This window comes from Dendrobates tinctorius, unplaced genomic scaffold (genome assembly GCF_039654945.1).
Source record: "Dendrobates tinctorius isolate UK_male_01 unplaced genomic scaffold, ASM3965494v1 ptg000014l, whole genome shotgun sequence".
NCBI lineage: Eukaryota > Metazoa > Chordata > Amphibia > Anura > Dendrobatidae > Dendrobates > Dendrobates tinctorius.
The window spans coordinates 8,095,285-8,118,441 of NW_027361682.1; the positions used below are offsets into that span (position 1 = coordinate 8,095,285).

A 23,157-nucleotide genomic window follows, 5' to 3' on the forward strand; every position below is an offset into this window, starting at 1 on the left:
CAGGTGGTCCCTGTTCTTCGGCCGATTCGATTTTGATCTGCATTTTCGTCCAGGCAATAAAAATCTAAGGCTGACGCTCTGTCCAGGTCCTTTCTTTCCGCAGATGGGGAGGAGGAACCCACGCATATCTTAGATCCGTCCAGGCTCATCACGGTGGCACCTCTTTCTCTCATCTCGCCCCCACCTGGCAAGACTTTAGTGCCAGAGAAGGACCGAAGACGGATTCTACACTGGGGACATGCTTCCAAACTAGCTGGTCATGTTGGTCTTAAAAAGACACTTGTCCTTGTGTCCCGCTATTACTGGTGGCCGACTCTTCTCCGGGATGTCCGAGATTTCGTCGCTTCCTGTCTGTCCTGTGCTAAAACCAAGGTGCCTAGGCAGTTGCCTTCTGGCCTTCTACATCCGCTTCCAGTACCCTCGTCCCCTTGGCAACACATTGCCATGGACTTTATTACCGACCTACCCCGGTCTGCCAACTGTACTGTCGTCCTAGTGGTGGTAGATAGGTTCTCTAAGATGGCACATTTCATCTCTCTTCCCGGGTTACCATCAGCACCAGCCTTGGCGAAAATTTTCGTTCAGCATGTTTTCCGTGTCCATGGACTGCCCCAACATATTGTTTCAGACAGAGGAGTCCAATTCACCTCTCGATTCTGGAGAGCTCTATGCAAGTCGATGGATGTCACACTTGACTTCTCCTCATCTTATCATCCTCAGTCCAACGGTCAAGCGGAACGGACTAACCAGAATTTGGTGAACTATCTCCGGCACTTTTCTAATGTCCACCAGGACAACTGGTCTGATTTACTCCCGTGGGCTGAGTTTGCCTATAAAAACCACGTCAGCGAGTCTTCTGGCAAATCTCCTTTCTTTGTCGTCTACGGGCAACATGCAGGTGTGCCTCTACCGGTTCCCCCTGCCTCGGGTGTACCGGCGGCTGATCTTCTGTCCGGTGATTTTTCCAGGATCTGGCAGGAGACCAAGTCCGCTCTCGAGTTGGTTCGTGACAGGGTAAAAAGACCCGCAGACAAAAGGCGCCTGATGTCCCGCCATATCACCCAGGTGATAAAGTTTGGCTGTCCTCCAAGTTCATTTGCCTCAAGGTCCCCGCTATATTGGACCTTTTGAGGTCTTGACCCGTATTAACGATGTCTCCTACAAACTACGGCTCCCCGCCTCACTCCGCATCCCTAATGCTTTTCATGTGTCCCTTCTAAAACCAGTCACCCTCAATCGCTTCCTTTCCACGGTCCCTCAGTCACCTCCGCCTGTCTCCGCAGACGATGAGTTTGAGGTTAAAGATATTCTGGCCATGAGGAGGCAAAAGGGGAGAACCTTTTTTCTAGTTGATTGGAAAGGCTTTGGACCCGAGGAGAGGACCTGGGAGCCTCGGGAGAATATCCAGGCTCCTCGTATTTTGGCTAATTTTTTTCCAGTCTGCGGAGGGGGGCGCGTAAGGGGGGGTACTGTCACGCGGCTGCAGCCGCGCCCTCCGCCTATCCCTTCTCTCCGACCGCGGCTTACCCACTCACTGGTGGCCTCCTCATCGCGGTCTCGGCTGCCTCGGGCTTCCCCGCGATCTCCTCTGCCCTCTCTCCTTCACCCGGCGACCACGTCTACCTGGTCTCCTGGATCTCGCCTGGTGCGCGCCTCTGCCCAGCCTCCTCCTCGGCTGGCGCACGCACACTCTATACTCGGGAGCACACGCGCCTCCTATCCCTCCTGAGGCCGCACGCTCTCCTCCCTTGCACTGGAGAGGTCAAGATCCAGAAGCCTCTGCTATATCAGGCCGCCTCTTCCGGATGGCGGTGCCTGATTATCACCTGTGCATTGATAGTGATTCTGGCCCGTTGCTCAATGTGCGCTCCTGCGTCTTGTCTGTCTGTAGCTCACCCTCCTTCTCCACTCTCCTAGGATCTGGAGGTCCGGTGCCGTGCTCCGTCCAGTCCTGGTCCCGCAGCTGAGTCCTTCTGATCGTGCCTGCTCCCCTCCGTCTCGCCTGTGCCCCTGACCTGACCGTCATCCATCTTCCTGTTCCAGAGGAGGTTCCCCGTCAGCATCCCCAGCCTGTCGCCGGCCCTTCTGCACTCTTCCCTGGGTACCAGCTGCCGTGGTGATAGTTACCCACGGGCCTGCCCCAAACACTCCCTGTATAGGGGGTGTTCCACCTGGTCAGCTCGCCCCCGGGAGGATCTTTGCCACGGTCCATCGGGTCCACCCCAGGAGTTGTATGAATGTAGTATATATGTAGCATGTATGTAGTATGTATGTATGTTGTATGAATGTAGTATTTATGTAGTATGTATGTATGTTGTATGAGTGTAGTATATATGTAGCATGTATGTAGTATGTATGTATGTAGTATGTATGCATGTTGTATGAATGTAGTATATATTTAGTATGTATGTAGTATGTATGTATGTTGTATGAATGTAGTATATATGTAGCATGTATGTAGTATGTATGTTGTATGTATGTAGTATATATGTAGCATGTATGTAGTATGTATGTTGTGTGAATGTAGTATATATGTAGCAAGTATGTAGTATATATGTATGTTGTATGAATGTAGTATATATGTAGCATGTATGTAGTATGTATGAATGTTGTATGAATGTAGTATGTATGTAGCATGTATGTATGTTGTATGAATGTAGTATATATGTAGCATGTATGTAGTATGTATGTTGTGTGAATGTAGTATATATGTAGCAAGTATGTAGTATATATGTATGTTGTATGAATGTAGTATATATGTAGCATGTATGTAGTATGTATGAATGTTGTATGAATGTAGTATATATGTAGCATGTATGTAGCATGTATGTATGTTGTATGAATGTAGTATGTATGTAGTATGTTTTTTTTTTCTTTTACATTCAACACATTAGCCGGATGATGGGACTACTACTGTCCCATCATTTGCTAATGTGTCAATCACAGTCATTGTAGCAGGCATCGCCCGATGGGACTTGTAGTCCCATCGGACGATGCCTGCACACACACACAAGACCCCCGGCAGGCCCGCACAGACCACCGGCAGCCGGCACAGGCCCCCGGCAGCCGGCACAGACCCAGAGATGGAGGAAGGATGTGCTGCAGCAGATCTCAGTGACCTGGGTCTGCTGGCACGGGAAAGGAAAGGAGAAAGACATTGAACAGAAACCTGATCTTCCATAAAAAGGAGAGACTAGTACGGAACGAAGGAGTAAAAGGGAACAGAAGACGTGGGTTAGGAGAGAACCCTCCCCGAGGTTGTATGGATACTACACCGGTGGAGTAGTGGGCTGTAAATGCACTACTCCCATCTAAGACTTGAGGGCACAACAGCAACTTTGATAGTGAGCCGGGACTTAGGAGTGAGGAGTCCCTGAAGCAGGCTACAGCTGTCTGCCATACAAGTATAGTTCTTGGGAACATCTGTCAGGAGGAACTCCAGTGTAACTCAGTACTAGGAGATCTTCACACCAAAGGCGCTATAAGAGGAGACGTTCAGAAAGGCACATGTTGGCGGAGTGTTGGAAAGGATCATTCCATCTTGTCTGGAGGTTGACTGAGTCGCTGACCCGGAGGACACAGCACGGAGACAGGAACCTGTGTGTACTACAGACTGTGAGTAAAGCTTTGGAACTACATGCCCTGGTGTCCTCCACTTATTCCAGAGGATTTTTCATAGGTTCCCATTCAGATGGAGACTACAGTCTTAGTGAGGATTGGCATAAAATAGGGACCTGGAAAACGAGAAATGCCTTAACGTGGTTTCCAGGTACACATAACTTGGCCATTTTATGCGCTAAACTTTCTCAATTTTTCATACTTCTAATGCAGTAATGCAATTCATTATTCATTTTTCATGTTTGCATGGTTTGGCGCTACAGTGTGCTTCCTTTTTTGCTTGAATATATATGAGTTGGTGACTCTAGGTTAAGCACCTGTTCGCACTATGCTTATGTACGGATGTGACAGTCAGTTTTTGAAATTTCTCCACTTATTCCGGCGCCAACCTGCCCAGCACAGCTACACCCCTTGTGCCTGACACTACACCATCTAAGTGTCACTTCACTTACACTGCCCTGGGACTACAGCCCTGCCTGTGGAGGGCTATAACATCACTGCTGCACCACACCATCTGTCCCAGAGGATCTGTCTGCAGTGTCGGCTTACATCTTCATTGACGAACACCACAGGTGGCGTCACGACTTACACATTGACACTGAACTTTTACAATGGGCGCCCAGGGCCACGGGCGGCCGGGTTCCAGCTACCGTGACATCTCCCCTTGAGGACCACTGGGCCCGGTACCGAGTACCCCACTGCCCTGGGTGTGAAGGGCGACCCAAACTCGTCCCACGGGCATGCTCAGTGGACCGAAAGGAGGACTTAGTCCCTGGAGTAGCTCGCTGCTGACCAGCATGAGTTGCTATAGCTGGACCAGAGGTGGCAGCAGCAACCAAACCCACAGTGTAAGGGTACCGTTACACCTAGCGACTCACCAGCGATCCTGACCAGCGATATGAAGCGGTCAGGATCGCTGGTGCATCGCTAGGTGGTCGCTAGTGAGCTGCCACTCAGGCAGATCTCACCAGCGACATCGCTGGGGACGGGGGTCGCTACTTACCTGTCAGACGCGGCAATCCTGCGTCCTCCCGCCCGGCTCCACGCGTCGCTCGTCGTCACAGCAGGAAGCGCCGCAGGAAGTGGCCGACGAGGAATGGTCCAGCAGCTTCTCGCGCGATCAGCGATAACCAGCGGGGGAGCCGGTCGGAGGTAAGTATCACATGTAGCGATATCGCTAGCAATATCGCTGCTACGTCACAAAATCGGTGACTTTACAGCGATATTGCTAGCGATATCACAGTGTGTAACGGGGGCTTTAGTCTGAGCAGAGTGCTGGGATCGATGAATCTGCTGAGCAGCCTCCTCTGCAGCTGGAGAGGAATGGGAGACTGCTGAAGGCAAGGCTCGGGAATCCTGCTGTGTAGTGACAGGAACCCGACCGCCTAAATAATTTATCAACCTGTTTCACCACATGTTGATTCCTGCCACTAGGAAGACAGGAAACCATTCAGATAAGGAGCTCTTGGTGACAAATTATTCTATCCTTCTTCCTAATATAGAATCTACTATAACCTCCAACTAGCTAAGGGCTCATTCACATGTCAGTTTTTTTCAGGTACAAGTAAAACTGACCGAGTTTCATCAGCGATTTTGGTCACGGTTTCCTCAGTTTGGTCTTTAGTTTTTCTCGTATGTGAAAAAAAAGTTTTTCTATCTTCTCCTAACAATAAAAATCGGACCACACTCAGATGGCATCCGAGCGCTGACCGATTTTTTACAGACCCATAGACTTGCATTGTTGATTTTGATCCAACATTCAAAACAATATGAGATGTATCCACGATTTTGAGCAAACTGCTTGTGAAAAATCATGAACACGTAAACAGCCCCATTCACTATTGTAGCTTTGAGTGCCAATCAGTGTCGGACTGGAGCACCTTGGGCCCACCAGAGAAAATCATTCTTGGGGCTCACTATGTAGCTGCATAGAAATAAATACAAGACCACCAATTGTGTGGTAAAACACGCTAATATCCAGGTATAATATAAGGTAGTACACATCTTAATTATGTAGCAGGGGTTGGGGTAGAATCATAGAGGGGTAGCCCCCTCAGAATATAATGTAGCTTCCCTCATAAAATAATGTAGCCCCTCTCATAAAATATAATGCAGCCCCTTCTCATAGAATATAATGCAACCCCCTCATTAGGTATAATGCAGTCCCACCACAGAATATAATATGTCACCCTCATAGGGTATAATGCAGCCCCACCACAGAATATAATGCAGCCCCCCAAAGAGTATACTGTAGCTCCCTCATAGAGCATAATGCTGCCCCCTCATATAGTAAGATGTAGCCCCCCAGAATATATTGTAGTCCCCTGAGAGAATAATGCCACTCCACCATAGAATATAATGCAGCCCCCTCATAGAGTATACTGTAGCCACCTCATATAGTATGATGTAGTCTCCAGAATATAATGTAGTCCCCTGAGAGAATAATGCAGCCCCACCACAGAATATTATGCAGCCCCCCATAGAGTATACTGTAGCCCCCTCATATAGTATGCTGTAGCCCCCCAGAATATAATGAAGTCCCCTGAGAATAATGCAGTCCCCCCACAGAATATAATGTAGCCCACTCATAAAGTATAATGCAGCCCCTCTCCACCCCATCATTGTCTTCATCACCATTTCCATCATTGCCTTCTCCCCCACCACCCCCATCACTGCCCATTCCACCACATTAATCATTGCCTCCCTCCCCACCACCATTGTCCATTTCATCAACTCCATCATTTCCTCCCCATCACCATTGCCCATCACCTCCATCATTGCCTCCCCCACCACCATTGCCCATTTCATCACCTCCATCATTGCCTCCCTTACCACCATAATTGTCCATCACCTCCATCATTGCCTCCCCCCACCACCATCATTGCCCACTTCATCACCTTCACCATTGCTTCCCCCACCACCATCATTGCCCATTTCATCAAGTCCATCATTGCCTCCCCATCACCATCATTGCCCATCACCTCCATCATCGCCTCCCCCCACCACCATTGCCCATTTCATCACCTCCATCATTGCCTCCCCCACCACCATCATTGCCCATCACCTCCATCATTGCCTCCCCCCACCATCATTGCCTATCACCTCCATGATAGCCCATCACGTCCATCATTGCCTCCCCCCACAATCATTGCCCATCACCTCCATCATTGCCTCCCCCCTACCACCATCATTGCCCATCACATCCATCATTGCCTCCCCCATCATCATTGCCTATCACCTCCATCATTTTCTCCCCACCACCATCATTGCCTATCACCTCCATCATTGCCTCCCCCACCGCCATCATTGTCCATCACCTCCATCATTGCCTCCCCCACTGCCATCATTGCCCATCACCTCCATCATTGTCTCCCCCCCACCAATATCATGGTCCTTCCCAACCACCACTCTCTCACACACACACAGCACTGCATCACTCTCATACACAAAGCACCGCGCCACATACACAGGCACACAGCACAGCTCACCTCCCCGCAGCAGAAGCACATCCCGGCAGCCTCTTCCTCGCCGGCAGCTTTCTGTCTGAGACAGCGTGCTGGATGATGACGTCATCCAGCTGGGCTGTCTCAGACAGGAAGCGTCCAGCAGAATGCAGGTGAGTTGGAGGATGGCACTCTCTTCTGCAGACTGCAGTGTACACACACAGGCACGCTGTGCACAGCTCACCATTTAGAAGCCGGCAGCAGCAGCAGGTGATGTGATAGAGCTGCCGCGTGGCTGCACTGTTCACATCATTTGCATAGCTTACTCGCTGCTGCCAGCTATAGAATAGAGTGTGCACCGCTCGGTGCACACTTCGCAGAGCAGGGACTAAAGGAGACAGGAGCTGGGGTCCACCAGAGGATTCTCCGGTGTCCCAGTGCCTCAGTCCAACCCTGGTGCCATTATATATTGCTCAAAAAAATAAAGGGAACACTAAAATACCACATCCTGGATATCTCTGAATGAAATATTCCAGTTGCAAAATTTTATTCATTGCATAGTGGAATGTGTTCAGAACAATAAAACATAACAATTATCAATGTAAATCAAAATGAATATCCCATGGAGGTCTGGATTTGGAATGATACTCAAAATCAAAGTGGAAAATCAAATTACAGGCTGATCCAACTTCAGTGGAAATGCCTCATGACAAGGAAAAGATGCTCAGTATTGTGTGTGCCCTCCACGTGCCTGTATGACCTCGCTACTGTACATCACCTGGGCATGCTCCTGCTGAGGTGGCGGATGGTCTCCTGAGGGATCTCCTCACAGACCTGGACTAAAGCATCTGGCAACTCCTGGACAGTCTGTGGTGCAGCGTGACGTTGGTGGATTCAGCGAGACATGTCACAGATGTGCTCAATTGGATTCAGGTCTGGGGAATGGGTGGGCCAGTCCATAGCTTCAATGCCTTCATCTTGCAGGAACTGCTGACAAACTCCAGCCACAAGGTCTGGCATTGTCCTGCATTAGGAGGAACCCAGGGCCAACTGCACCAGCATATGATCTCACACAGGGCAGGCTCCAGGTTTCAGAGGGCCCCGGGCGAACGAGTCTCAGTGGGTCCCCCCCCTTTAACACATACCACTATTCATGATGCACAGATACAGTACTGATCCTGAGTTACATCCTGTTTTATACTCCAGAGCTGCACTCACTATTCTGCTGGTGCAGTAACTGTGTACATACATTACATTACTGATCCTGAACCGATCCTGAGTTACATCCTGTATTATACTCCAGAGCTGCACTCACTATTCTGCTTGTGCAGTCACTGTGTACATACATTACATTACTTATCCTGTACTGATCCTGAGTTACATCCTGTATTATACTCCAGAGCTGCAGTCACTATTCTGCTGGTGCAGTAACTGTGTACATACATTATATTACTTATTCTTATTATATTTGAAAGCTACACCTACAATTTTGCTATTTTTTTAACACAGTCACTCCACCAGCAGAATATTGAGTGCAGCTCTGGAGTATAATACAGGATGTAACTCAGGATCAGTAAAGGATAAGTAATGTATATACACAGTGACTGCACCAGCAGAATAGTGAGTGCAGCTCCTGAGGAAAAGTAATGTAGCATATTTACTATGTATATGTTGCTTTCAGCGTGGCACATACTTATTTCCCAGGTATCAGTGGTTTCCAGTTTTCAGACCCCACATATCTGACCGTATACTTGATGTCACTCGACCTTTAAGCATTAGGAACAATATGCAGACTATGGGGTCTCCGCTTTTACCTGTCTAACTTCTGCTTTGATCTTCGCTGCCATTCAATTTCCTCACTTCATCACCCCTGAAATGTTTTGGTGACTGAAAAATAGAGATTTCTTCTGTCTCTTGACTGGAAAATCCAGAGCCCTGAGGTGCATTGAGAAGGTTGTGCCGAAAGTCAGTGTCTGCGTAGCCGTCGCCGCCGCGCTCGCTGGAATCCACGCTCTCCAGATTGGACAATGATGACACGTTCAGCAGAGATGTGGAGAGTCCTTCTGTATGGGGGTCCTCACAGTCAACCAGGAGGAAGCAAAACACTGCGGAGAAAGACCCAGGTGGCCATAACCCTTAGACACTAGTATATAACAATATCACTGCGCCTCACCGGATGACAAACTACAACTACTCCCAGCATGTGACTTGATAACAAACTGATGCATTTTACCATCATGTAGTACTGGGGGCAGCTGCTGCTCAGGACTGCAGGAAAGCTGGGTGACCTCCAATAATTACAGGATAAAACAAGCAGTTAAACTGATTGGGAACTATGCAGCAAGAACTGACTATGACACGGGCTGAGCTTTCAGCAGGAAGGTCATTGTGAGGCAATGAAGACAACCCCCTCCCCCTGCACGGAGAAGTATAACCCTCACTGTACCTCATTCCACCACGCAGATGATGACTACTCCCATCCTCCTCCTCGAGTCCTCCTCGCTTTTCTCCTGCCCTCCGTATGAGTAAGAAACAAACACGCTTCCGGGTTGTGTCTCCTCGAATACAGCCCTGCCCGGAACAGAGATCTGGTAGCTCCGGCCCCGCGGTGACTGGTTCCGCCCACATTGGAATACAGTAACAACAAGGAAGTGATGGGCGGGAGCGCCATAAGGATGGGCCTGCCCCAAGGATGCAGGGGGAAATGAATAAAGGGCTGCGGCGCGCTGTTGGTATATCCCAGACAGCGTGAGTGGGCCCCCGTCTCGCCAGGGCCCCGGCATTTGCCCGGGTGCTGACACCGGCCCTGGTCTCACAAGAGGTCTGAGGATCTCATCTTGGTACCTAATGGCAGTAATGCTACCTCTGGCGAGCACATGGAGGGCTGTGCGGCCCTAAAAAGAAATGCCACCCCACACTATTACTGACCCACTGCCAAACCGGTCATGCTGAAGCATGTTGCAAGCAGCAGATTGCTCTCCATGGCGTCTCCATGTGCTCAGTGTGAACCTGCTATCATCTGTGAAGAGCACAGGGCGCCAGTGGTGAATTTGCCAATCCTGTTCTGTGGCAAATGCCAAGCGTCCTACACGGTGTTGGGCTGTGAGCACAACCCGCATCTGTGGATGTCGGGCCCTCAGACCATCCTCATGGAGTCAGTTTCTAACCGTTTGTGCAGACACATGCACATTTGTGGCCTGCTGGAGGTCATTTTTCAGGGCTCTGGCAATGCTGTTCCTCCTTGCAAAAAGGCAGAGGTAGCGGTCCTGCTGCTGAGCTGTTGCCCTCCTATGGCCCCCTCCACATCTCCTATTGTACTGGCCTGTCTCCTGGTAGCGCCTCCAGCCTCTGGACACTACAATGACAGACACAGCAAACTTTGCCACAGCTCGCATTGATGTGCCATCCTGGATGAGCTGCACTACCTGAGCCACTTGTGTGGGTTGAAGAGTCCGTCTCATGTTACCACGAGTGTGAAAGCACAAACATTATAAAGTGACCAAAACATTAGCCAGAAAGCACTGGTACTGAGATGTGGTCTGTGGTCCCTACCTGCAGAACCACTCTTTTATTGAGGGTGTCTTGATAATTGCCAATAATTTCCATCTGTTGTCTATTCCATTTGCACAACAGCATGTGAAATTGATCGTCAATCAGTGTTGCTTCCTGAGTGGACAGTTTGATTTCACAGAAGTTTGATTTACTTGGAGTTATATTCTGTTGTTTAAATGTTCCTGTGATGGTGTGGTATGCTATGTGGATATCATTTTGTGTATATTTCTATTCCACTGATTTTCACAGTGTTTTTCTTGTTGCCTTTTATGTCTGCAGCCTGACTGTATCAATGTCTCTTGATGGCCCCCTGTAGTGTTATAATCCCCCAGGCACCTTTGTCAGGCATGGGAGGTTTGAGAACCGCCCCAACCTGTCTGGCTACTCCTAGACATGGGGAGGGGGCTGGAAGGGACAGGAGAGGGGAAGTGTTATGAATGAGTCACCGTAGGAGGCAAAAACAGAAATACTAGCTAAGTCCAGAAAACCAGAGAAGTTGGCAGCTATCGGATTGCAGACCCCTGAACCTATCAACAACTAGCAGTAGCCGTGGGGGGTTCCTACGGTGCCCTAGACCTCTCGATCACAGCTGGAGAACCACATAGCCTAAAGACAGAAAGGGAAATCTAAACTGCCCCAGAGCAGACCCCAAAGCAATAGGCAGCCCCCAACAAATAATGACGGTGAAGCAAGATGGAAAAACACTCACACAGATAGAAAGATAGGCTGAGCAAATGATGGGGCCCAAGCTAACTAGATAGGACAGGATAGAAAAGCTGCTGTCTGTAATCCGCCAAAACCCTATCAAAACAAGAGCCAACAGCTGATAGGGAAAAAAGCCCTGAAGACGCTAGGCTTCAAAAAGACTATATCAGTACTCAGGTATTTTCTGAAGACAGAGCAAAAAGGAATTCAGCTCACCCCAGCAGGGAATGGCAGAAATCAAGGAAAACAATGCAAAACAAAACCAAAACACAAATGCAAAATGTAGAGCAGAAAACTTAGCTTTTGAGGAGCAGGAATCAGACTGGTCTCCTAGAATCACTCAGAGAGATCACCAGCAAGGCAGAAGGGCGTCGGCTGCCTTATATCCAGTCCTCAATTCCAGCCACCCAGTCATTATCTAGCTGCCCAGGTGTTTGGTAATCAGCCTCACTACCTTCCTTCACCAGAGGAGGGAGTTCATCAGACCTCAACGGTGAAGGGAAAAATGAACTCACAACAGGGAAGTCAGTTCCTGTGTGGAGAGCATCGTGTGAACACAGCATATCAGAGAGAAAGGGACTTTTTGTCCTCTGGCTGCTAGATTTTTGGGCTCCCATCTCCCTGGACATTTTATCCTGTTACTGAACTGTATATGTGTTCTGGACTATTGTATCCTCAGTGTGGTGGATTGTTTTTGGACCTTCTAATTTTGCCTATAATAAAGGTCTTGGGATTGTTCACACTTCCCTCGCTCTGTTGTGATACCGGAGAAGGACCCCATGACAACTGGTGGCAGCAGTGGGATCAACAGAGCGTAACCAAATGGAGAACCACCCACAGAGTGAGTACAGAAATTTGACTGTATCCAGTTTACAGGAGAGAGCCAGAGATCTGGACCTGAACTAGGAGGGACTGACTAAAGAAGCCTTAATTGACCTACTGGTACGTAATAGCCAGGCCACCTTCTCCCAGATGTCTGAAGGACAAGCGCTGGAGACAGGGATCCCCACCCCAAAAAGCCAGTGGTTGGTGTGGTATGAAGAGATGGCCGTTCTGGGCCCAGGCATCTCTCAAGAGTACAAGGAGGAGGCTTCCCGCCGGGCACAGCAGAGAAAAAAAGCAATGGAGCTTGAAAGAGGGAGTAACGCAATGTGGAGTGTAAACCCAACGATCCGGGAGCCTGTACCGATCATTCGGACAGAGTTTAAGCCATTTGATGAGGCTTCCGGAGATGTGGAGGGGTTCTTCAATGACTTTGAGCAGCAGTGTGCTGTGATGGAGGTGCCCCACTCTAGCTGGATGTGTTTGTTAGTGGGACTCCAGAATGGTAGCATGTCGGAGGTTTACCGAACTACTGACGCACAGCGGAATCGGGATTATAACATTGTAAAGCAGACTATCCTGGATTACCATGCAATCACCCCAGACTCATATAGGGCCAATTTCCGAGACCTCCCATGTACCACAGGGGGATTGTTTAGGATGTACGCACATAAGATGTCCCAGGCATGTCGGAGATGGCTGGAAGCAGAAAACGCCTTTACTGTGGAAGATGTTATACAGGCGTTCCTTATAGAACAATTTCTTGCCAAGTGCCCCGCAGAGGTACGGGAATGAGTCCAGGAGCGCATGCCGTGCATGGTGGAATGAGCTGCAGACCTGGCAGATGAAGCCTTTACTATCCGGCTGCAATGGAGGCTTCTGGACAATGAACCATGGCCTGCTCTCGCGTCCCGTCCCCTCCGATTATATCTGCCCTTCCACCTAGTCGCAAGCCAATGAAAATCACTCCACACAATCCTAGGCCCCAACAGTTCCGACCACGACATGAGGGTATCACAGAGAGGAGATGTTATGGGTGTGGGAAACCTGGAAATTTGCAGTCTGGCTGCCCCGCAAGGATTCGGATGGAGCCCCACCTCGTCCAGTGCATCTTGTACACTCCATCCCGCCTGAGAAAGAGCTACTACCACCCCCATCAGATTGGACCACCGACCACGGCACCATAGATACCCCTCCTGGAGTGTACGGACTCTGGCCTTGGTCCTTTAGCTACCCAGAGCAACGGCAACGCCACCTGCAGGACGTCTTAATTGATGGATGCAATGTCAGGATTTAGAGACATGGGGGCATTCCTGACTATCGCTGACCCCCGTGTGGTTCTACCCGAGGCAATTTACCAGGGTCCGGGAATTCCCATTGTCTTGGCAAGGGTTACCCGCAAATATATACAGCGAGCTTCTGTGTGTTTGGATTATGGTTGTGGAGAAAAACTGTTGGATTGGAGTTATGGGAGTGCTTCCTGCAGATATCCTCCTTGGGAACGACATTAGGGAGTTACAGTGACAATTTGTGGGAGCAGTCACCCGACTACAGACCCTTCAAGCACTACGTCATCCAGACCTCATCGGGGAGCAACCACCACGAACCGCATCAGAGTTGGTAAACGATATGTTTGCTGCTACTACATTGGGAGTCTTGGTACAGAGAAGAGTTTAGGAGAGAAACAGAGGTTGACACTACATTAGCAGCCCTTAGGCGAAAGGCAGAAACTGGGCACATGGGAGATAATGGGAATGGCTTCACTCGAGAAAACGGACTGTATTATCGTGTAACAAAGGTCAGGGACCAGGGCAACCCTGACACAACGCCCAGGCAACTCATTGTCCCTCAAAAGTACAGGCCACAGCTACTTCAACTGGCCCATGACATGCCCTTGGCTGGGCATCAAGGGAGGAAAAGGACTGAAAAGAGACTCACCCAAAGTTTTTACTGGCCTGGCATCTCCAGTCGGTAGCCCAATATTGCTGCACCTGAGATGTGTGCCAGCGAATGTGGTATCCCGGAGCTAGACATAAGGTACCCTTGCAATCCCTGCCCATAATTGAAGAAACATTTCAACGTGTAGCTGTCGACATCATAGGTCCTCTGGCCCACCCCAGCCGGTCGGTGAAAAAATATATCCTGACCGTGGTGGACTATGCCACTAGGTATCCTGAAGCTTTGGCCCTGTCCAGTATTACAGCAGTAAAGGTAGCTGAGGCCATTGTTACCATCTTTACCCGGGTAGGGTTTCCTAGTGAAATATTATCGGATCAAGGCACTCAGTTCATGTCTGATCTGATTCAATCCCTATGGCATACCTGTGGTGTTCGAGCCATCCACACCACCCCATACCACCCACAGACCAACGGACTATGTGAACGCTTTAATGGAACCCTAAAAAATATGCTGAGGGCTTTTGTTGATGTTGAAAAAGACTGGGAAATGTACCTGCCACATCTCCTCTTCACTTATCGGGAGGTTCCCCAAGAGCTCACAGGGTTCTCTCCCTTCGAACTACTGTTCAGCCGGAAGGTCCGTGGGCCTCTCACTCTTCTGAAAGAACATTTGGAGGGAGATATCTCAGACCCCGGAATGCCCATCATTCCCTATGTTCTAGATTTCAGAGACCGTCTCGCCCAGCTAGCTACCTTGGCTAAAGAACATCAGTGAATGGCCCAGTCCAGACAAAAAACCTGGTATGACTGTAATGCCAGGACCCAGGAATGTATGGAAGGACAACAAGTGCTCATGATTACTGCTTCCCCTGCCAACAAGCTTCAATTAGTGTGGGAAGGCCCTTATCAGATTGACAAGAAAATTAATGACACTAACTACGTTATTGCCCTGAACTCTAGTGGTCGACGACAGAAAACTGTCCACATTAACATGTTGAAAGACTACCACTACCAACCTCTGCCTGTTCTAGCTGTCTGCCACCTCACTAGTGATACCGCCGATGACGAGTATCTCCCTGATCTCCTCCAGGTTGCCCAAGTGGGAGGATCACTGGAACAAGTACCCCTGGGCTCCCATTTATCGGATATACAAAAGGACAATATTTTCGCCATACTAAGGCCAAGGGCTGCTGCTTTCTCCTCAAAGCCGGGGAAGACTACTCTTACCAGCCACCATGTGGAAACCCCCGGACAACGCCCCATCCAGCAGGCTGCCTACCGGGTTCCAGAGGCTGTTCAAGGTATGATAAAGAACGAACTGGAGGAGATGAAACGACTGGGAGTTATTCAGCCATCTCACAGTTCTTGGGCCTCTCCTGTTGTCCTGGTCCCCAAGCGCTCGGCCTTCATTACTCCATTTGGGCTTTTGAGTTCCTGGGAATGCCCTTTGGGATGAAAACTGCCCCCACTACTTTCCAGAGACTGGTAGATCGACTCTTACAACAATGTCAGGATTTTGCCTGTGCTTACTTGGATGACATTGCCATTTTTAGCACCACCTGGGAGGAACATCTTTAACACTTGGGCATAGTGCTAGACTATATACTTGCTGCAGGACTGACCATTCGCCCTGATAAATGCCAAATAGGGATGGCTGATGCAGTACCTCGGGCATAGAGTAGGGGGTGGGACCCTAAGGCCTGAGCCTGCCAAGGTGGAGGCCATTAGCAACTGGTGTAGACCCCAGACTAGAAAGCAGGTACTTGCATTTTTAGGAACTGCTGGATACCATCAAAAATTTGTTGCTAATTTCAGCACCTTGGCCAAGCCCCTAACCAACCTGACCCGCAAGAACATGCCTAGGAATGTGACATGGACGACTGCATGTGAGGATGCCTTTTCAGCGTTAAAGACCGCCCTCATCACTGCTCCTGTCTTGGCTGCCCCTGATTATAAGCGCAGGTTCCTCATGCAGACAGATGCATCCACCTTTGGAATTGGGGCAGTACTTAGGCAAGAGAACGCCGCCGGAGAAGAACAATGCTGTTTCTTTTGCCAGTCTACTGGATCGGGAAGTTGCCTATGCCACTATTGAAAAGGAGTGCCTTGCCATCGTATGGGCGCTAAAAAAATTGCAGCCATACTTGTATGGCAGAGACTTTACAATTGTTACAGACAACAACCCTCTCACATGCCTGAACCGCGTATCAGGGGACAATGGAAGATTGTTGCGGTGGAGCTTGTCCTTACAACCCTACAGCTTCTCTATTCAATACAAGTGGGGAAGCCAACACCAGAACGCCGATGGACTGTCTCGACAAAAACCATAGGCTCCCCAGGCCGACCTACCCCTGCCACTGTACAAGGAACTATAAACTATTGAGCAATGTGGACTAAAGTGAGCAGGCCAGAGGTCTGTGTGGACCTCATGGCGTGCTCCCTTATTATGAGGGGGGAGAGGTTGTGATGGTGTGATATGCTATGTGGATATCATTTTGTGTATATTTCTATTTCACTGATTTTCATAGTGTTTTTCTTGTTGCCTTGTATGTCTGCAGCCTGACTATATCTATGTCTCTTGATGACCCCTGTAGTGTTATAATCCCCCAGGCATCTTTGTCAGGCATGGGAGGCCTGAGAACCGCCCCAACCCATCTGGCTACTCCTGGACATGGGGAGGGGCCTGGAAGGGACAGGAGGGGGGAAGTCAGAGAGAAAGGGACTGTTTATCCTCTGGCTGCTAGATTTTTGGGCTCTCATCTCCCTGGACATTTTATCCTGTTACTGAACTGCATACGTGTTCTGGACTATTGTATCCTCAGTGTGGTGGATTGTTTTTTGACCTTCTAATTTTGCCTATAATAAAGGTCTTGGGATTGTTCACACTTCCCTCGCTCTGTTGATTGTGTGATACCAGAGAAGGATCCCGCGACAGTTCCCTTTATTTTTTTGAGCAGTGTAGATGTCCAAATAAGCTCTTACTGCACCTAAATTATCTTAACTGGGCTGTTCGCCCTTTGATTGGGAAGAGCAGCATACACTAGGATTGCCATTTCTGAAACTGACACCCTAATATCATCACCCCCCATTTTGTCTATTTTGCTTGGAAGACACATTAAAGAAGAAAAGCAGTGGCAGGGACTCAGTGCTGGACCACGGGACTGTGAGTAAAAGAACAGTTTTTTTATTTTCAAAAAATCTGAAAACCCCCATTAAGAATCATTCTGAGAAGCAGGCAGTGCACATTCAAGGAAATTGCAGCAATAACAACACCGGTCTCTCCATCAAGTTGACTTTTTAGTGTATATGTGAGTTCTTTAGATTCAATTTAGTTTTTGATGACAAATGCTTACTGATTATTTCCTATATTCCTAAATCATCAATTAATACTTTAAAAAGAAACTTTCAGGAGTATTGTGCAAAGTTACCTAAAGACAGTGTCAGGTTGGCGCCATTATACTGATTAAAATGATACCTTGGTGGATGAAATCAGTCTTGTGGTTGTTGTTTAGTCTTTATTTTCAGTTTTGAGTTAATGATATGCTCATGCTTCAGGGCAGGCCTGTGGGGGGTATTAATGTGGTACTCTGATTACCTTTTCATAATGCAGAGTGCTGACAGGTCACTGATCCCTCAGTGACCTGCCCCCTAGTTTGCATAATGAATATCTGTACATACTGAAAAAAAAAAAAACCTTCTGCAGGCAGGTGCCAGCCATGGCGCTGCAGCATAATCACATGTTTACTGTCCTAATAATAATTGTGCTTGAGGTTATTCAGATTGCACAAAAAAATCAATTTTAAAATGGCGCCCGCCGTGCCTGCACTGTAGCAGGTATCACTGTCTATAGACGTGATAGCTGTTTCTGCGCAGGCGGAGCCATCTTGCTGGAGAAGAAAAATTTCCTCCTCCCAGATGGCGCCGCCCACTCCTGAGCAGTAGCAGCTCTCTGCTGTCTCCGATAGCTGTTACTACGCATGCCCAAGATTTCTATTCTGTGTAAAACATTTCCCACACATTGAACATAAAAATTGCTTCTCCCCTGTGTGAGTTCTCTGATGTTTGGCAAAATCATATTTCTGAGAACAACATTTCCCTCATTCTGGACATGAAAATAATTTCTCCCCTGTGTGAATTATTTGATGTTTCACAAGATGTGCTTTGTTTACATAACATTTCCCACATTCTGAACATGAAAATGGCTTCTCCCCTGTGTGACTTCTCTGATGTCTAACAAGACTTGTTTTCTGATTAAAACATTTCCCACATTCTGAACATGAAAATGGCTTTTCCCCTGTGTGAATTCTCTGATGTCTAACTAAAGGTGTTTTGTCTGTAAAACATTTACCACATTCTGAACATGAAAATGGCTTCTCACCTGTGTGAATTCTCTGGTGTGTAACAAGGTGTGATAAGTAATTAAAACTTTTCCCACATTCTGAACATGAAAATAACTTCTCCCCTGTGTGAATTCTTTGATGTCTCACAAGATGTGATTTGCTTGCATAACATTTACCACATTCTGAACATGAAATTGGCTTCTCCCCTGTGTGAATTCTACGATGTATAACAAGACCTGTTTTCTGATTAAAAGATTTCCCACATTCTGAACATGAAAATGGCTTCTCCTCAACGTGCATTCTCTGATGTGAAACAAGATTATTTTTCTTATTAAAACATTTCCCACATTCTGAACATGAATATGGCATTTCCCCTGTGTGAATTCTCAAATGTCTAACAAGATCTGTTTTCTCATTAAAACATTTCCCACATTCTGAACATGAAAATGGTTTTTCCCCTGTGTGATTTCTCTGATGTCTAACAAGACCTGATTTCTGAATAAAACATTTCCCACATTCTGAACATGAAAATGGCTTTTCCCCTTTGTGAATTCTCTGATGTCTAACAAAAGGTGCTTTGTCTGTGAAACATTTCCCACATTCTAAACATGAAAATGGCTTCTCTCCCGTGTGAATTCTCTGATGTTCGACAAGATGTGATTTCTGAGTATAACATTTCCCACATTCTGAACATGAAAATGGCTTTTCCCCTGTGTGAATTCTCTGATGTCTAACAAAAGTTGTTTTGTCTGTAAAACATTTACCACATTCTGAACATGAAAATGGCTTCTCCCCTGTGTGACGTCTCTGATGTTCAACAAGATGTGATTTCTGACTAAAACATTTCTCACATTCTAAACATGAAAATGGCTTTTCCCCTGTGTGACTTCTCTGGTGTATAGCAAGCTTTCTTTTGTCTTTTAAAAGTTTACCACATTCTGAGCATGAACATGTCTTTTTCCTTGCGTGATTTCTTTGATGTTTACCATGTCTTTGGTTATTTTTATTTTGTTTAAAAGTCTTTGATAAATCAGTAGAAAGAACCTGTTGAAAGGGATCAGATGATACATCTATGTTGTGAAGGGCTGGAGGAATATCTTGGATAATAACATACTCTTCATATGTATCTGGTATGATACTACGGTCATCTGCTTTAACATCTGAAAATATTATATGTTCCTTTGAGCTCCTGGTACAGTCATCTGTCAAAAATAAAACCATTGATATTTTTCAAAAACAGTGCCTTTTGGTTTTATTAATTCTGATATAAATTTTACAACATTTATTTATTAAAGTGTCTACACAATTTGCAGTAAAATTAGATTTTGGCTTTAACAAAAGACCTCGTACAACCCAAATTCCAAAAACATTGGGACGCTGAAAACAAGAATGCAATGATTTGGAAATCTCTTAACCCTCTCACGACATATCGTATGTCATATATTTACGTCATTTGTCTTATCCCCTCTGGAAGACCGCACTCAGCTGTCATGAGTCTTTAACAGCTATTAGGGTACGTGCAAACGCTGCGGATTCTGCTGCGGACTGATCCGCGCGGATTTTGCAAAATCCGCAGGTAATCTGCGGATTAGACTGCGGTTTTTCCCTTGGGCTTTCGCCCTTCCTCCCACTGCCCCTGAGAGAGTGTCTGTGAATGCGTTTTTTGAGGCCCTCGGGCACATATATGATGAGCCGGACTGAGTGCGATTAGCAGAGGATATGGTGATGAGTGTCTGTGTCATGATACCAGTGCTGGGTGACCGGCACTGCTGGGGTTAATGTTCTGACCTCAGTGCAGACTATCACCTGCACACCTGGGACCTATTATGGTGGCCTCTCATTGGTTCTGGGGAGGCTTCTTATAGCCTCAGGAAGCTCCCATCCCCCGTCAGTTATACTTTTGCCCTTGGCATTGTTTGGTGACCCCTGAGTGTGTTAGTGCTGTGTTCTGGTTGCTTGATTCTCTGTGTACGACTTGGTCTGTTCTCTGTATTTTGCTTTGGATTCTGCCTGGTACCTTCTACATCTGTTTGGTTTTGATCTCTGCTTGGCCCTGACTATCCGTTCTGTCTCATCCCTGGTACTTTACTGATATCTTGTGTATGACCTTTGGCTTTGTCTGACCTCCCGTCTGTTTATCCCTCCTGTACCTCGCTTGCCTGTACTGTGCATGACCCCCGCTTTGCCCGACTTTGAGTTTTCTACCTTCTTTGAAAGCAGGATGCTAAGCCCCGCCCCCTTGCAGTCACATGACCGTTCACATGACCACAGGTCCTGTGCCGGCTTGCTAAACTTCTACATTCAGGTCCTGTGCATCTTTATTTTCCGGCTGTTCTTGTCCCCAGGGGTCCCTATGGTTCGGGTGAGTCCCTGCTTAGCGGAGGCTGTACGCCGGCGCTGTCAGGACCCTGACAGTCTGTCAGGGGAACACTCGGCTGAGTGGTTTTGTATGGAATTCTGCTGCTAGGCTGCAGAGGTCTCTTGGGACGATGCCGCACTCCGAGGACTCTTTCGCAGAGGCTTGTCCGAGCAGTTACAGGATGCCTTGGCATTACATCCCCCACCCAACTCACTCAAGGACGCCATGACTCAGGCCGTCCGGATGGACCGCAGGCTGCGGGCCAGGAGGTTGATGCAGGCGGAGACTGCATTGTTCCCTAGTGGAGAAGAGACTGTTTCTGTGCCCATGGACGTAGGGGCTCTCTCCCTGAAGGAAAAGGAGAGACAACGCCGGAGAGAAAAGCAGTTATGCTTCTACTGTGGTAAAACGGGACATTGGAAAAGGGAGTGTCCTGATTTTCCATCCTCAACCCGGTCGACGGGAAACTACTAGGTCTGGGTAGTCAGCGGGGAGACTACTCAGACCCTCAGGTACCCTTTTCCTCGCTTTCTAAGGTGTTGCTTCATGTGGAACGGTTAGTGGACGGTTGTTTTTTTTCCCTCTATAGCTTTCGTGGACTGCGGATCATCCATCAATCTTATTGACTCCCAATTGGTCACAAGCTGTAAGATAGGGAGTTAGACTTAAGGTTCCAATGAAAGTGGTGGCCATTGACTCCTCCCCCCTCGCTAAAGAGGGAATTCTCTTTATGTCTGACTTGTTTTCGCTCAAAGTGGGCGTTACCCATGTGGAAAACTTAAGTTGTTTGGTCCTGGACAATCTACCAGCAGGATTGGTGTTGGGCATGCCCTGGTTACAACGCCATAACCCAGTCATTAACTGGAAAACAGGGGAGATTGTTCAGTGGGGTTTTAATGATTCGATGTTATGTGATAAGTCTGCACTATTGGTTGAACCTGTTAAATCTGTATCTGTGTCATCTGTCGAGCTGGAAGGTATTCCGGAGTACCTGAAAGAATTCGAAGATGTCTTCTCTGAAAGCAAGGCCGAGACATTGCCGCCACATAGACCCTTTGACTGCGCTATCGAGTTAGTCCCGGGGGCTAAATTGCCTAAAGTCTGTCTGTTTAATTTGTCTGGCCCTAAGCGCTTGGCCATGAAAGATTACATTGCTGAGAGTCTTCGCAAAGGACACATACATCCCTCAGTCTCACCTGTGGCGGCAGGTTTTTTTGTAAAAAAAAAGATGCCGGTTTATGTCCCTGCCTCGATTTTCGTGAGCTCAACAAGATTACTGTACGAAATACGTACCCCCTTCCGTTGATTCCTGATTTGTGTAACCAACTTTCAGGGGCAAAATGGTTCTCCAAACTGGATCTTCGGGGGGCATATAATTTGATAAGGGTCCGGGAGGGGGATAAATGGAAAATCGCGTTCCTCACGACCGAGGGACTGTTTGAAAACTTAGTCATGCCGTTTGGTCTTAACAATGCCCCAGCCATATTTCAGAATTTCATTAACGTGGTATTCTCGGATCTCATTGGTCGTTTTGTTGTCATTTACTTAGTCGATATTCTGATATACTCTCCCGACAGTCAAACTCATCTGAATCATGTACGAACCGTTCTCCAAAGACTGAGGGAAAATCATCTGTATGCCAAATTGGAGAAATGTGTGTTTTTTGTTCAAGAATTGTCTTTTTAGGGGTTGTGTCCTGTGAGGGTTTTCGCATGGACCCCAAGAAGGTGCAGGCCATTGCGGATTGGGTGCAACCCCGAGACCTAAGGGTCTTCAGCGCTTCTTGGGGTTCACCAATTATTACCGCAAATTTATTCGAGGGTTTTCACAGGTGGTCAAACCACTCACAGATCTTACATGTAAAGGTGCGGATGTGAGAAACTGGTCCTCGCTCGCAAAAGAGGCCTTTGCGACCCTGAAAAGAAGCTTTATGTCTGCTCCCGTGTTAGTACAGCCAGATCCCTCCAAACCATTCGTCGTGGAAGTGGACGCCTCTGAGGTGGGGGTGGGGGCGGTGTTGTCCCAAGGGCCTGACACTCTAACCAACCTCAGGCCATGTGCTTTCTTTTCCAAGAAGTTCTCTGCCGCGGAAAGAAATTACGACATAGGGAATAGAGAGCTTCTTGCGGTCAAATGGGCGTTTGAAGAATGGAGGCACTTTTTGGAGGTGGCCAGTCACCCGGTTACGGTGATCACGGATCACAAAAATTTGTCATACATTGAGTCTGCTAAAAGAATAATGCCCAGACAGGCCCGTTGGTCACTTTTTTTCCCGTTTTCAGTTAACCATTACATTTCGTCCAGGGTCTAAGTATGTCAAGGCTGATGCCTTATCGCGTGTTGTGAGTTCATTCTCTGGTTCACCAGTTGTGAGTTCCCCTTCTGGACTCCCTCTGGTGGTGACGGGAGGTGGTGCGGCT

At 47.9% G+C, this 23,157-nt stretch overlaps 1 protein-coding gene and 1 long non-coding RNA gene across 2 annotated transcripts in view; both read right to left on the reverse strand.

The window, feature by feature from the left end:
- Nucleotides 1–9,657, reverse strand: part of LOC141074269 (uncharacterized) — a 47,961-nt gene extending 38,304 nt beyond the window's left edge. The window contains exons 1-2 of the long non-coding RNA XR_012227169.1: nt 9,508–9,657; nt 8,876–9,166 (exon numbers count right to left, since the gene is read on the reverse strand). This is a non-coding gene — a long non-coding RNA (uncharacterized lncRNA). The remainder of the gene's footprint in view (nt 1–8,875; nt 9,167–9,507) is intronic.
- A 7,543-nt stretch (nt 9,658–17,200) lies between these two features.
- The window catches only part of LOC141073652 (uncharacterized), a 32,632-nt gene continuing 26,675 nt past the window's right edge, over nt 17,201–23,157 (reverse strand). The window contains exon 7 of the mRNA XM_073560977.1: nt 17,201–19,580. Within this exon, the coding sequence (XP_073417078.1) occupies nt 18,136–19,580 (1,445 nt within the window). The 3' untranslated portion in view covers nt 17,201–18,135. The remainder of the gene's footprint in view (nt 19,581–23,157) is intronic.